This window comes from Populus alba, chromosome 18, assembly GCF_005239225.2.
Source record: "Populus alba chromosome 18, ASM523922v2, whole genome shotgun sequence".
In the NCBI taxonomy this organism is placed as follows: Eukaryota; Viridiplantae; Streptophyta; class Magnoliopsida; order Malpighiales; family Salicaceae; genus Populus; species Populus alba.
The window spans coordinates 7,767,230-7,783,045 of NC_133301.1; the positions used below are offsets into that span (position 1 = coordinate 7,767,230).

General features: G+C 31.0%; 1 protein-coding gene across 4 annotated transcripts; it reads left to right on the forward strand.

Annotated features, from left to right (window-relative positions):
* Nucleotides 1-5,883: 5,883 nt before the first annotated feature.
* On the forward strand, nt 5,884-11,501 carry LOC118056679 (nuclear transcription factor Y subunit A-3). Of its 4 annotated transcripts, none has more exons than XM_035068965.2 (7): nt 5,884-6,098; nt 6,412-6,497; nt 8,109-8,476; nt 9,855-9,961; nt 10,038-10,103; nt 10,460-10,639; nt 10,859-11,501. In XM_035068965.2, exons 3-7 carry the CDS (start codon nt 8,203-8,205, stop codon nt 11,225-11,227), a joined length of 996 nt encoding a protein of 331 aa, XP_034924856.1. In that variant the 5' UTR covers nt 5,884-6,098; nt 6,412-6,497; nt 8,109-8,202; the 3' UTR covers nt 11,228-11,501. The 4 variants fall into 4 exon arrangements, with proteins under 4 accessions (XP_034924856.1, XP_034924854.1, XP_034924853.1 ...); XM_035068963.2 differs by having other exon boundaries at nt 5,886-6,098; nt 6,412-6,513; nt 8,109-8,494; XM_035068962.2 differs by having other exon boundaries at nt 5,886-6,098; nt 8,109-8,494.
* The last annotated feature ends 4,315 nt before the right edge of the window (nt 11,502-15,816 follow it).

Consider the following 15,816-nt stretch of genomic DNA (forward strand, 5'->3'; position numbering starts at 1 on the left):
TGTGCTCCTTTTAGATTAGTTATTGTCTTGGTCTCCAGGGAACAAAAGATTAGTTCTAACGTGTTAATGTAATTGCTTTTGTTTTTGTTGTGTTGGGTTTCCTTTCTTTTTCTCCTTGTCTTGGATTTGGAGATGATCGCATGAACCCTGCTATCTTCATCATTAATCAAGACCATGATGATTTATACTGTTTGTTGGTGTGAAAGATGAGTAATCCATACAGATAGATGGTTAAAAGGATGGATCATGTTATTGATTGGATGGCTACATATAGAACTTGGGCTTGAAGGGAAGGGAATCTCTCAACAATTGAGGGAGGGAATTAGTTTTGCCACATGGGTGTCAATACCCAAAAGAAAAAACCCTTTTTTAATGTACTGGCTTTAAGATAATTTTCTTCAAAGAACTCATTTATGATTATTTTGTTTTTAATTTAGAAATTAATTTTTTTGTTACAAAAATAAAAAAAAATTTATTACAAGGACCATTATATTTATTTAAAATGATATAAAATATAGATATTTTAAAGAATATATAAATAGACTTGTCTCATATTAACTTTTTATTAAATAGTTTTTGAAAAAAAAAATCAAAAAATATATATTTGTTAGAAAAAAGATTTCATCGAATTAATATTTTCTATCAAGAAAAAAAATTCTAGATAAATATTCCAATGAAAATTCTAATATTTTACTCAAATCAAACTTAAAAAAAAATAAATATCAAGTAGACCAGTCGATCCCTAACATGATTTTGATAATGTGAATAATTCATAAAAATACTATAATTTTTAGTTTTAATTATTCAAAATATACAAATCATGCAATAATAAATTTTAACTTCCAAATAAGTTTTTGATAATTTCATAAATAAATATATGGACATTCGGAGAAGGCTCGGTAATAATTGAGTTATTCTGGAATCAATTTATATAATATTATTATAAATTTTTTGCTCTTAAATGCTTATAGTTATGTTTTATTGATTTTGCGGCCAAAGTTGTTGGATAAGAAAAACACTACTATAAACAAAGAGTTGAATACAATAATTATCACTTGAAAATGAAATCTTCTAGATTTAGTTTAAGTGAAATTAATCAAAAATTTCCTATCACGCCACTCACTACAAGGTTTATATGTTCTTATACTGTAACTCCATTATTTTGAAGTCCTTTTTCTTTTCTTTTTTTAAATTTAGATTATTGCTTAAATTTTCTTCATGATAAAGCCTTTAAAAAGTAAAGGTCTCCATTGGAATTAGTTGAACGTGTGAATCATAATTTTCTTCAACCCTATCATGTTCTTCATGAGAAGCCCGGTAAAAGGTGCCCTGTACTCATTTATTTTATTGCATTCTTTGTGTTTTTTAAGTTTTTATTGCTATAATACTTATTTGAGATTCTGGTTGATAATACTATAGGTGATTATGTTGCTCATATCAAGTTTACAGTATTGCAAATGCCAAATGGATCAAATCGGATCACATCACATAACATTTTTTGCAGGAACATACCAAAACAATATAAAATCTTGAAATCAAGGTCTGGTTAGCTTTGGGTACAAAGACAAGAAGAGAGTGGGAGGTTTTGGAGAAGTTATTTTGTAGGGTTTCTAGAATAAAAGAAAGATGATGTATTTTTGAAAAATAATTTTCAATGTTAATTGAAATTGAATTCTTATAACAAATCAGAGGGTCTCCCATCTAATTTGTTTTGGGTCATTTTTTATAAATTGATTTCCATTCAAATCAATACCTTTAAATTAATTAAATGATTCCAAACATAGAAATTAATTTATCTTTGTGAATTCAATTCAACTTAAAAGATTTTAAAGAGCATGAAAGTTCTTGCTTCTTATATTATATTACTTGAACCATGATGACTTTTATCAAGAAGCCTAATTATTTGAAAAGGTTTAACCTGTAACCCAACAATTTAACCTAGTTGTTCATAAGTTGGCTCTTTGCTTCATAAATCATGTTTTTATGATTCGATTATTAGATCGAACATGCCAAAGAACTAGGGAAAGGTCCTATGATAAGTTTATGGCTAGCTAAAGACTCTAGTAACTACATTTTCAAAACACCTTTTACCATAACTCCCCTTGATCATTGTTGTTTAGCAAATGCCAACCTATAAGACTTTGGTTTAGTGGTTGTAGTCTCTTAGTTTTTATATAAAAAAAAAATATTTTGAGTATAGTGCCACATGTTTTTTATAAAAAAAATATTTGGTTTGCAACACTTTCTTTCCAATCACTTTGAAGCTTTTTTTTTTTTTAACTTTATAATAAATAAATAAAAAAAGATTTCAATTAGTTTGTGGAACTATAAAAAGATAGAATAAACATTAATATTTATTTATCAAAGGATAAAACCATATATATTTAAAATAATGCCAAGAAAAAGAGAGAGAGAAAGAGAGAATATTTAAATGAATAAAAGAAAGGGAAAATAAATAAAGCAAAAAGGTAAAAGAATGCTTCTAAAATAAAATAAATAATGAAAAAGATAGATTGAATAAAATTACAATAAAAAAAATTGCATGTGTAAGGTTAGCCATCTTTTTTAGCTACTGGATAGCGTATTTATATTGGTGCAATATTTAAGTTTTATATAAACATCTAATTCTAAACCTATATAGATCGTTTATATGTTTCTCCACATTATCTTTACCAAGACCACCACCTTACTTCATAGTTTCTTCTCATCTCGATCAATAATCTTTATTAGCTTCACCTCAAGTGTTAAATCTTCTCGGATTTTCATCAATACTTATGGTAAAACATAAGAATGTTCCTATTTAGTTTTTCAAAACAAAGATACATGAAACACATTATGTATCTTTGATAGATGAGATGAGAATACTAACTAATAGACCACTAATTTGATCCTTTTTATAATTTCAAATGAATCGATATATCTTGATGTTAACTTCTTTTTCTTTTCAAACCAAATTATGTTTTTATAGGGAGCAACCTTTAAAAATATTCAATCTCCAACCTCAAATTCCGAAAGTCTTATTTGGTTATCAACATAACTTTTCATGTTTATCTTGGGTCCTTTTTCATTTGTGTCCTAGTAATCTAGACCTTATTTATGGTCATTTATATCAATTCTAACCTTACTAATTTCTTTTCACCCATCTCATCCTAACATAAGAGAGTTTGACTCTTTCTCCCATAAAATTCTTCAAATAGGACCATACATATTGTGGCATAAAAGCTATTATTATAAGCAAATTCCACTAATAACAAATATTTTCCCCAACTTCCTTGATAATTTGGATTGCAAGACCTTAAGAGGTATTTTAGTATTTGAAATAGTTAGGTGGCCCATGCTACGCCGCGGGCTCACCTTTTATTTTCATAAAGAAATTAGATCCCGACATTGGCAAGACCCAAGTTTATTTTGAGTCTTATACAACCAATGACCTAAGGCTATTTTAGGTTCTGCAGCACGTGAGACCCAATGATAGTTGGGTCTTGGTGCAGCTCAAGCGCCATGTGCGCGTTAGGGTATGCTCAGCACATAGGCATCAACTCAAACGCCATGTGTCCCCACATGGTTTTTCTTCGATAGTAACAATAGTTTTTAAAAATTTATTAATGATGATAATAATAATAATAGTAGTAGTAATTTTTAATTTTACCTTTCAAATCAAATCTATGATTGTTTTTCAATATTAAGAATAATTGTTTTCTAATTTGGTAATTATTTTATTAATAATATTAATTATTATAAAAATAATAATATTGATAACACAAAATATAATATTTTTAATATTAATACTTTTGATTATAGTAAAAATAATAATATTTATAACACAAATAATACTATTTTTAATTCCAAGAATATTTAGAACACAAATAATAATATTTTTTATATGAATACTTTGTATTAGAAGAAAAATAATAATCTTTACGACTCAAATTATAATATTTTTTATATTAATACTTAGAATTTTTGAATATTTTTAATAATATTACGTTGCAGGCTTACTTTTTATTTTTATAAAAAAATATCATAGAAATCTATAATATAAATAATAATATGTTTTCAATAATAATAATAATATTTTATTTCAAAGTTATTAATTATAGTAATAATAATAATAATAATAATATTTTTAAAATAAATAATAATATTTAAAATCTTAAAACTCAAGAACCTTGGTTCAACACTATGACCCAAGTGCCAAGTGTCGCAAAGTGGGCACAAGCATGGCTATAAAATTGTAATAATGTGAATAACCATATGCAATTCCACCTTCATATTGTTTCATATAATCTCAATATGTACGACCAACAATAGCACATAATATAAGATATATATTATATTGACTCTCATAATGAATCAAACTAATGATCAAAACAAGATGTTTAAAAACCCTTTAATTTATATCCCTCTTCTAGTTTATGATAACTTTCATAATCTTGAATTATCCAAATTAATTAAAGCAGGAAAGAAAGAGGAAGAAAAGATTAAAAAAACATTCTATATAAATTAAGATAAAAACAAATCTATCCAAAATTTACAAAACCAATAATAAGACAAAAACAAATCTTGATGTTTCCCAAATTAATTATTTCATTTTTTGGTTAGTTTTGTTAGAGATAATTTTTTTTATTTCACATTAAAAAAATATAATTTTTTTTTGAAAACATAGAGTATATATAGTAATGGGTTTCCAATCCTCTATTTGAAAGAAAAAAAATACTAGGTCTCGTCTAGTTCACAGGTTGACCTGTCAGGTCAACCAGGTTTGGGCGGATCGTTACACTGGCCTGTTTTTTGACAAATTAGAACTGGTCCAGCTCCCTAATTAACCAAGTTCCAGATCAATTTATTGGTTCGGGTTTAATAACTATGTTATAAACTGATCAAATCTCTATACAAAATGTGATGTATTTGTTGTGGATGAGGAAAATGAGATAGTGGCGGCTAGGGTTTAAACTTGTTATTCAGGAGAAATGAATTTAGTGATTTTTTTTTTGTTATTTTTATGTTTTAAGGAACTTTTAGTTATTATTTTAAGTATAATACCGGTCTTGTAAATATTATGATGCCAAGTCCGCTATTAAAATTAAAAAAAAAGGTGTAGTATTTAAAAAAATTGGTTGCAAAGTTAATAAATTGATAATAAAGATAATAAATTAATAATAATCACGACTCACGAGCCGCTCGTCATATCCATCTATAAATCAAGATTTGTACTCAATTAAAATGAAAAATGAAGTGGACGAAAGAAATTCTTATGAACGTGGCAATCAATACTTGGCTGGAGGATCCATGATGTGATGATGTTTGGGTGCACTCGCAAAGCACAGGCACAAACAAAACACACTCGAGTGGACAGGCGCGTGGAGCATGGAATGGACAGTGTCGGCGGCCATGAATAAAACCAAAAGACAAAGGGCTTGTTGGGGTGGGTGAGTAATAACACGTGGGAGTGGGACAGATGAAAGAAAAGAGATAACGTTAACAAAAAATACAAAATAATATTTTTATGTTTAAAGAGTATTTTTTAAAAAAATATTTTTTGACTTTTTTTTTAAATTAATATTTTTTAGATTATTCTAATATATAAATATAAAAAATAATTTTTTAAAAATAAAAAATTTTATTTTTATATATTTTAAAATAAAAAATACTTTAAAAAAAATAATAACACCAACATTCCTATCTACTCCAAATAGTCCGGCTTTTGCTTCTAAACGTGGATTTCACATTATAGTACATTATTATTTTTAAGAGTTTTTTTCTCTCTTGGAACGCAGATTCTTTCAGTATTTTTTTTTTAAATTTTATTATTAGCATATTAAAATTATAAAAAATTATTAAATAAATATCAATCTAATGGTGGTTTCGTGGATAGGGGGACTCATGTAAGGAAAAAAAAAAAAAAAACTCCACAAAAGAAAAGAAAGAAAGAAAGAGAAAGACAAGATAATAGGAAAAGGATACGACGGTGTGGGTTTGGTGGTCTGGAGAGTTTCAAGAGAGGGAGACATGTCCAACTTCTTCCCTACAGCCTCCTCTTGAAATTCTTTGCTTCTTCTTCAACTACTACTTATTGACTTCCTTATCAGATCCCAAAGGTCTCTCCTTCTCTCTTTATTTTATTTCGTCATGTCCTTATTTTTTCTTCTCGCTTGTACTCTGTTTGATGGTTTGGATAAAAATTTATGAGTGTAAAATCCAGGTAGCCGGGCATGTTTTTTTGCTGTTTTATGTGTGCATGTTTTCTTGATGTTGTGAAAGTAGTTCTAAATATACTGTTTTTTACTGTAGTTACTCTCTGGTCTCACTGCCCATTTTTTGTCACTGCCTTTTTTTAGTTTATTGTACTCTTTGGTTCTCAATAGGTTTTACATTAAATTTATGTCTTTCATTTTGGAATTATTGGAACAGGGTTCTTGAGGATTTCCTTTAATGATCTTATTCAAGTAAATCTTGCTATACCAAATGCATTTAAGCGGTTACAGGCGGAGTAAACGGTAACCTAAATAACAGGTTTCTTGTGTGGTTGGACTTTGATTTCATGCTTATTCAATGCTAGATTTACTGCTTTGTGTGAGAGTGTACACACACACACACACACAAAAAAAAAAAAAAAAATATATTAATCATTCCTGTTAGGTTTTTGGCCAAGCCTTACTTGCAGAGCACAGTTGATTGCCGGCATAGGCTTTTAGGTTTGTCTTGTTGCACTTGTAGCATCTAAGTGCTTCCTTGGTAGATTCTTCCTTATTTCCATCAGTTTTGAAGTTTGAGAACTTTTTGTTTGAAAACTGGGAGGTCCTGTAGGTTTATTTTTCCTGTTACAGTCATATGTCAGTATAAAAAAGGGAGACTTTCATGTTGCATTTTGTAGATTCTCAGTCACAATTCAAAACTGGTAGTTATTGAGGTCTGTATCATTAAGTTGGCCATATATCTGGTTTTTCCATGCTTTTACACTGCATGCCTAGTTTAATGTTCTTCTTATCTTCAATAGTTTTGTGGGTTTGGTGGATGATGCACACTCTTGTTCAATATGTAACAAGCTTTAATGATGCATCCTTCACCCACTTTTGGAAAATTGTAGGTAGGCCAATCATGGATAGTGGGTAGTCGTAGACTACACCTCCTTCCATTGTTACTTAGGTGCAATGTGACTCATCTACTGATTGGAAACTCATTTCTGATATCAATGGCTATTGGTGCTCTTTAAATAGGCAAAACAAATGTTATTTGTAGTTATTTACCTTGTTCTCTTAGGAAAAAGTACTTTACTAAATTGGAGTAGTGGTAAAGACTCTCATGCTATGGTAGTGCATATGCATGCCAGCTAGTTAGTGTGAAGCTATGGTTTGGTTATACATTTTATCATAAAATGCTTTTCTGCTGTTGATTTTTGTACAATTAGTCAGGGCCATTTCTTCCCCAAGATGTCCTTGTTAACCACACAAGCAACCTCATGCCAGCAGAAACCACAATGTTTGCACACCCATTGCTCTTTAGTTATACTGATGGCGAATTGGGTTTTGAATTCTGATGCTGGTATAGGGTTGTTGATATAACTTTAGTTACCCCTACCTAGAACAAGTTTCCTGGAAACATGGGTAAACCATGGGATTCTTATGTGGTAGCTGAAGCCTGAAATGACTGCAGTCATTGGTTGCTGCATAAGTGGTATATAAAGCTCTTAAAAACTTGCATTTCTAACTTCCAAAAATTACCAAGAACTGTTAAATACAGGTGTTTCTGATGTAAATGTTATTTTAAATTTTTCTTATTTCATTTTGATTTTGTATTATGCTTGTAGTCTCAGCGTCTCCCATCCTTTCTTGAGTATTCACTGTTTTTTATTTAAACCATACATACCCTTGGTCACTTCAGCTTTGCTTACAGTGGTGATTTAACCTGACCAGTTGTTTCAGTATGAGAGTATCTCTCTTTGTGCCAAATAGTTGTATTTAGTTGTTTCATGGTGCAAAACTAGTCTATTTGAGTGTATCTCATGTCAATTTACCTATCCTTTTTAGTTGATTTTAGATTTTTCATCACATTTTCTTATGTAACTGAAGCAGACCTAGCTCAATGGATCTTGTGTTTTCTTTGGACAGTTAAACAGTAATCTCAAAGGCAAGCCAAAAAGAATCCGTGATTGCTTGAGGATTTCCATCAAATTCATGATATATATACATATAGATAAAGTTGATGGCTTTACGAATTCAGAACTTGCTGAAGAAAAACTTTGATGAACCTCACTTCACTGTTAGTTGCCCATCATGGTGGAATTCAAATGAACAGCAATTTTTGCCATCTTTATCCAAGAACACAAGCTTTAAAGTAGACTCTCCAAACCAACCTTATCATGAATCAAAGCAGTTAGGATTTCATCTCCTGGACCAGGAATCATCCTCAACTCTATCAATTGGTCAATCTCACAATGAAATGAGTTCTGTGGGAGGGATCAATTCACAAGATCAATGTATTTCATCTGAATCTGGTACTTATCTTGGTTGTGCAAATGTATTCAACATATTATTTTCTTTATATTTGCATTACACTAGCAGACTACAGACTTTATTTTTCAGCTAGTGTTAGGGAAGGGTGCTTTCAACTTTTTTTCTCAACTTTAGAGGGTAGGCGTGGCTACCAATTACACTATGTCTTATCCTGAAGGTACATAATGTTAACAATAGCAGAAGAAATATATTAAAACATATTTATTTTCTTTTCAAAAGCTATTTATGGTCCCTTAGCAATTTGTGGTCTAGGAATCCTTCTAACATAAAATAAGTGTTTTTTCCTTCTTGTAGAATTAAAGTGTCCTGTGAGATGTTTAAAACTAACAGCTATTGTGTTACCAAAAAATTTCCAGTCTCTGTTTCCAATTTAGGCTGAGCCTACAAGAAGCTAGTCAAAACTTGATTTTTTTCATTTTTATTTTCTCATAATATCAGTTTGTAAAAACTCCAAACTCTATGTAATACATGAAATAATTGTTCCTTTCTTTAAGTTGATAACTGAGAAATGCTCCAATTGTATTCAGATGATTTCATGTTGCATTTCATCAGAAGTTGTGAGAGTTCAATTGAAAGCAAACCATCTGAATGCTTTGTGTATTATATTTAATGTGCTGCCTTCTATTTGTTTTGTTATCTTTCCTTTTCCTGACACCAATTTAGTGCTATTCAATAGTCGGTAATATTTTTATTTTATTTTATCAGTCATTAAACACCCTTATGGTTGGTAACTTTTTCTATTCTCAGTCTTACATTATGTTTGGGTTTTTGTACATTCAAACCTGAATTCTACAGAATTAATCAATGAGCTTTCTCAACTACTGTGTGCCATGTATTCCTTCTTCTTTTTTGTAATACATTTTAAACTGTTCTTATGGATCTTACAAGATTTTTAGTTTCAGATTTTCAAATTCTTCATCTGTTTTCTGTTTTGTAGTATTTTTCCCTCTGGTAATTTATCAATTTTTTTTTCTCATTTCGGTGAATTTGCCCTTTTCTTTTACTAATTGTTTCTATCCTGAAGATATCTTGTCTGAAATAATTCTCGCCTGTTTTTGACATCCACTGGAATTCTAGTCCCTTGGCACTTCATCACATATAGTAAACAGAGATCCTTTTAATGTATTTTATAATTTGATACTGGATATGGTACTTTGTAATATGTTTCCTTGATATCAATGGTACCATTTATTGTGATGTAAATATTGCTGTGTTTTAGCAGGCTGAATTGGCTCTTTACTGGAAATATTACAAATCAATGCAATAATTTTATTTTATATGAGTATATTGCTAAGCTATCTTTAACATGGAACTGGTTGTTTTTCCATGTACTTGATCAAGATGAAAGTTGTGGGAAGGGCATGAAGGGAAAAATGAAACCAGTTCTCTTGTTGAGTACTCCAGATAGTGTGTCTAATCACGCACAAGCTGATTGTAGCTATTCAATGGTAGGTTGAGCTGGAATCACATGGGCCCCTGCTTGTCATCTTGGTTATAGTTATAAATTAACTTCTCACATTTCAGGTTCGTGCACCATATGCTGATCCTTACTTTGGTGGGCTGTGTAATCCATATGAACTTCATGCTTTTGTAAGTATGATTGAGTACATGTGTATACAATCTATTTCTAGGTAGAGTTGTCCTGTGCTATGGTCTTGTTATCTGTGGTAGTGTTGATTCTCTTTGATTTGTTTATATGTTACTGATTGTTATTTTTATGCAATTTTCCTTTTTGTTCTGTTTTGCAATCTACTTCATTAGGGCACTTTTGAATGCCCTACGTTATTTGTCTGATGGTGAAAGATGGAGCTTAATCCTTTGAGTGATAATCTAAAAGTCTCATTTATATATTGTTTATGTTCTCTTTTAGTTAGAATTCGTGTTCTTTATAATTTGTTGTAACTATTCCTCATCTCTTGATCTGATTATCATTGGAACCTGATTAGATTCAGCCCCATCTGGGTTCTCATATGGCGGGGATGACAGCTGGACGAGTCCCACTCCCCGTTGATCTTGCAGATGATGGACCAATTTATGTTAATGCTAAACAGTACCGTGGAATTATCAGAAGGAGACAATCACGGGCAAAGCTTGAGGCTCAAAACAAACTGGTAAAAAATCGAAAGGTATGTCTATTCATCAACCATTTATTTTTAGCTTTGTTTTGTTAATGAGCAATCTGAATTATTTTTTTATCTCTTTTATTTTCTATAATATTTAAAGCACAATAGTTAGTTCCTTCCTGGGAAGAAAACCCGAGCACATATTACTATGCAAGAAAAATGATACAATACTCCTTAATTTGTTATTTATTGACTTACCATGCTGCTCTTAATGGATTGCAGCCATACCTTCATGAGTCTCGGCACATGCATGCCTTGAATAGGGTTCGAGGATCTGGTGGACGCTTTCTCAGCAAAAAAAAGCTCCAGGAATCTGATCCCACTCCTCGTCAGTGTAATGTCACAGATAACATCCACTCACACGTAAAGAATAATGCATCAGAACTTGAAAGCTATCAGTCTGGAACCGGCCAATCTGGTGCCTCAAATACTACCTGCTCTGACATCACCGGTGTCTCCTACAGCAATGTCACTTTTAGGCAGCCAGATCGCAGGTTCTCAGGTATTGCTACTCACCTTGGTGGAGGCATGGAAATCAACAGTGGGCTTATGTGCAGAGGAACCCAACACCACACTTCCGTTGTTCAGTGAAAATGTGGAAGAAGACCGTGTCATCGGTCAGGCAATTCATCCTTGGCTTCGTATCTTTTACTTAGAACTAAATGTGCACGAGGGACACTGTTATGTATTTGATCTCTCTGCGGTTTGCTTTTTTTTTTATTTGATACATCCTCGGCATGTCAAAAAGGTTGGAAATAGTTTTGTGTTTGAAACCCATCACTGGGTTACACTGATTGTTAAATATGGCAACAATGCAAGTGTTTTCTCATCAGATTATCAAATAAAAGATCAGACTTGGGGCTTTGATCTAGCATCAAACCACTTATATCCAGATGCTGGGCGCTTTGCTCTGTGAATACTGAAGTGGTAGCCTATTTCATAGGTTCAGATAATGTTGTTTCTTTCCTGCATATCTGTTTCTGTGTCGAGACTTTGGACTGGACATGAAAGAATACACATGCACGTGCGAGGCATATACTAAACAGTTGAATACGTTTCGATATCTTCAAATCTTATGACATGCTTTTCTGCACATTTTAACTAGGAAAAACTCAAAATTCACCCGCCCAAATGATTTTGAATCATTTTATAAAAGACTTAATATGAAAAGCCTCTTCTTTAACATTTTCTAATTCAACCATGAATTCTCCTAAGCCCATTAAGATAATGTTTGTTTACGTGGTAACTTTAGCTTTTAAAGCCAACTGAGTAAATATCATGTTTGATAACCAAAAAAACACTTAACTCTTTATGTGGGATCCATGTTTTTTGAGTTGAAACCACCGGCTCCACAAAGCAGCTGAGAGCAGCTTCTTTTTGCATCTGCTAGGTGAATAATTCACTTGCATCTTCTCTCATTTGTCCAGGTGAATAATTCACCTGGGCACTGTTCATGTTCACCTACTTCTTCTAGCATTTGCCTATTCACTTGGACACTGTTCACTTCAAGAAGTAAATTTAGGCACTATTCACGTGAACAATGTCTTCACTGCAAAAAAAATTATTTTTTTAAAATTATATTTTACTCGAAGAAAAACTAGTGTTTAATATTATTTAATAACACTACATAAATTAGAAGAATATCGCATGATGACGTAGCATTTGTGGAATTTAATCGCAATTTTAATTTTATTTCTGATGATATTTTACTTGATTTTGTTGTACGCTCAAAAAATCATAAAAACTAGAGTCCTTATCAGATGAATTTCATACGTGATGAAATTGTAGATAAGTTAATGTAATAAAAAAAAAATATTTGATATAAAGTATTATTTATTTAATGATGTAATAATGATAGTTAAATCTACAATATTTAAATTAAAAACCATCAATATTAATATATATATTTTTTAATTATTTTATAGCCTCAATTTGAAAACCATCAAGTAAAAAATAAGAAAAATCACTTGGAAGCTGTGCCTAAGTTTTCTTGCATACAAATATGGTCCCGTAGCTATGTTTTAGCATTTTCATTAATGGTAAAAATATTAGAAAGATTTATATAAACTGTGATTGTGGTTGGATAACAAATATTTTAACATAAAAAAAACACAAGCCGTAAAGGATTTTATTTTAATTGTGTTTTATTCAAAAAATTAGAAGGAAATCGCTTGATGATGTAGTATGTAACATCCCTAATATTTGTATTCAAAACAGATAGTAATGACATTATAATTCAATCAAGATAAGAGATTTTTTTTTCCTGTAATCAATAAAAATTTTGGCAGAGTTTCCTCTATATTTTTAGGTACCAAGTTATCGACTTTTCTTCCACAATCCCCAATTAACAAATCTCTTACTTGTCCTATCATCTAGGACATCCTCCTCTCATTATATCACAACTTCTCAATAATTAAATTCACACATGTCCAAATAATTCAATATCTCACATTTACATGGATGCAATCTAAAGAATTATTCTAAAAATAGTAACTAAAGTACATTACATAATTCAAAGATTTATAAATAAGGACCATTAACAAAATTATAATCAAAATAAGTTCATAATTAAAGAAGAAATTCATAATTTAGATTGTACTACATAAAAGGACTTTCGATAAATTGTAGACGCATTATATTACATAACAAAATGATAAATTCATTCATTACTACATAATATCCAACAAAATATAAGGAACTAATCTACTATTCAGTCCGGTAGGGGGATGTACCTGAAAATAGATTTAATACAATAATTCAATTAGACAAATGAAAAAAAAAGACATTCATAAAATTCTTTTAACTTTTTTTCTTTCTTCCTTTCTTTTTTGTAAATTTAGTCAAAAGATCATTAAATCAACTTGCTCATCTAGTATTATATATCAATTAAATTTCAGAATAATCTATGAATTTTTTTTTTAACATCAACAAAATATAATTATTCCTATCACCTAATTAACACGACATTACATTCACTAATAGATGACTAATTTTCTACCAGTCCATTTTGCAAGCACTATTGTCATCAGTCAAAAAACTAGTTTAACATTTCACCCATTCATCAGGGTATAAATCTCATTAACCAGGGAATTGATTCTTCATCTCGCCCATTTGTCAGGGCACTAATTCCATTAAATCAAGAATTAGTTCAACAAATTACCCATTCACCAGCAATTAACTAGGGACTCAATTTCTTACCATGTCCATTCACCAGGGCACTAATCCCATTCATTTAGGAATTAATTCATCATATCGCATATCTTATTTTATCAAGTAAACAACATAATAATTTCTAATATATCAACCACGATTAATCAGATAATATATATATATATATATATATATATATATATATATATATATATATATATTGTCCAATGTTTAAGTCAGGTATCGTGTAATTATCTGACGACTGAGCTCGAGTTGTAGTTCCCTGCAGTGGTGTCGGCCTAGTAGCCTCTCCTAAATTGACATGTATATCACATCAATATTCTACTTTCCATATCGAAACACTCAATAAATAAAATCCTTCCTATTATCCTTTCATTTGCCAAAATAAAATTTAGAGAGAAACATGAAAAATTTCCTTCTTCCTTTTGTAAATTTCCTTCCTATTCCTTCAATTTTCGCATTGTAACACACAACATTTCATCATTCAAAACAACATATATATATATATATATATATATATATATATATATATAATTTATTTTACCAAAATTTAAATTAAAGGAAAACATAAAAAAATTCATGATCCATTCTCTCTTTAACATTAATATCATCTCTTTCCTACACAATCTCATCATCTCATTCAAATTCTTAAATTTTATTCTTCTTATTATTATTTTTCCAAAAAAATTCCTTCTTCAAGAACACCTAAAATTTTGCTTTAATTACCATAATTTCCTACTTTCTCTACGCACTTCATGATGCGAACCTCGTGATCACGTGGTCACGCAACCCACAATCAAGATTGAGATCTGATCCCGGAAAGCTGAAATAGGTCTGATAGGAGTGTGACACAGTGGAAACTTGCCCCAAGGCACCAACACTATTGGAAACCAATGGACCTTTCAATTCTGACTTGGTGGAAACCTTCAAAACCAATGCATTCAATGCGTCTTTCAATGTCTTTGTCTTGGACCGAGTCATTGGTCCATTTGGAACATGTAATGGGTCCTTACTAGTGTTTCTATGCTGGTCCGCATCATCCATTCTCTCCTCGAAAGGATTCGACCTCGAATCAAAATCTGTGTCAAACAATGTAAAATCAGCAACATTAAAGGTAACACTAACACTATACTCACCTGGAAGGTCAATTTTGTATGCGTTGTCATTGATTCTCTCTAAAACCTGAAATGGACCATCACCACGAGGCTGTAATTTTGATTTCCTTTGGTTAGGAAATCATTCCTTACGCATGTGCACCCAAACCCAATCACCGGGTTGGAAAACAACCAGTTTATGTCCTTTATTTGCTTTAGAAGTGTAAATTATGTTCTTTTTCTCTATTTAGAGTCGAACTCCTTTATGGAGTTCTCTCACCATCTTTGCCTTCTTTTCACCATCTAAACTTACACTTTCTTCAAAAGGTAAAGGAATTAAGTCCATAGGAGTTAATGGATTCAAACCATAAACAATTTCAAAAGGAGAAAAACCAGTGGTCGAATGCAAAGTTCTATTATAAGCAAACTCAACAAAAGACAAACATTCTTCCCAAATTTTTAAATTCTTTTGAATTACAACACGTAAAAGTTGGGATAATGTTCTATTTACTACCTCAGTTTGTCCATCTGTTTGAGGATGGCATGTTGTCGAAAATAAGAGTTTAGTTCCCAACTTTCCCTATAAGGTCTTCCAAAAGTAGCTAAGGAACTTAACATCACGATATGACACTATACTCTTAGGAATGCCATGCAAACGTACAATGTCCCTAAAGAACAAGTCTGCGATATAAGTTGCATCATCTGTTTTATGGCATGCAATGAAATGCGCCATTTTAGAAAATTTATCAACCACAACAAAAATAGAGTCTCTACCTTTCTTTGACCTGGGTAAACCTAAAACAAAGTCCATAGAGATATCTACCCAAGGTTCAGTGGGCACATGTAATGGTGTATATAGTCCATGCGGTTGTACTCTAGATTTTGCCTTTCTACAAGCAATGCACTGTTCACAAA

Bases quoted from the DNA above. Each gene is read 5' to 3' on its own strand.
- LOC118056679 (XM_035068963.2), top strand. From the start codon at position 8,203: ATGGCTTTACGAATTCAGAACTTGCTGAAGAAAAACTTTGATGAACCT. The intron at 8,495-9,854 runs GTACTTATCTTG...TACTTGATCAAG, and splicing joins ATGTATTTCATCTGAATCTG to ATGAAAGTTGTGGGAAGGGC. The intron at 10,104-10,459 runs GTAAGTATGATT...GAACCTGATTAG, and splicing joins CATATGAACTTCATGCTTTT to ATTCAGCCCCATCTGGGTTC.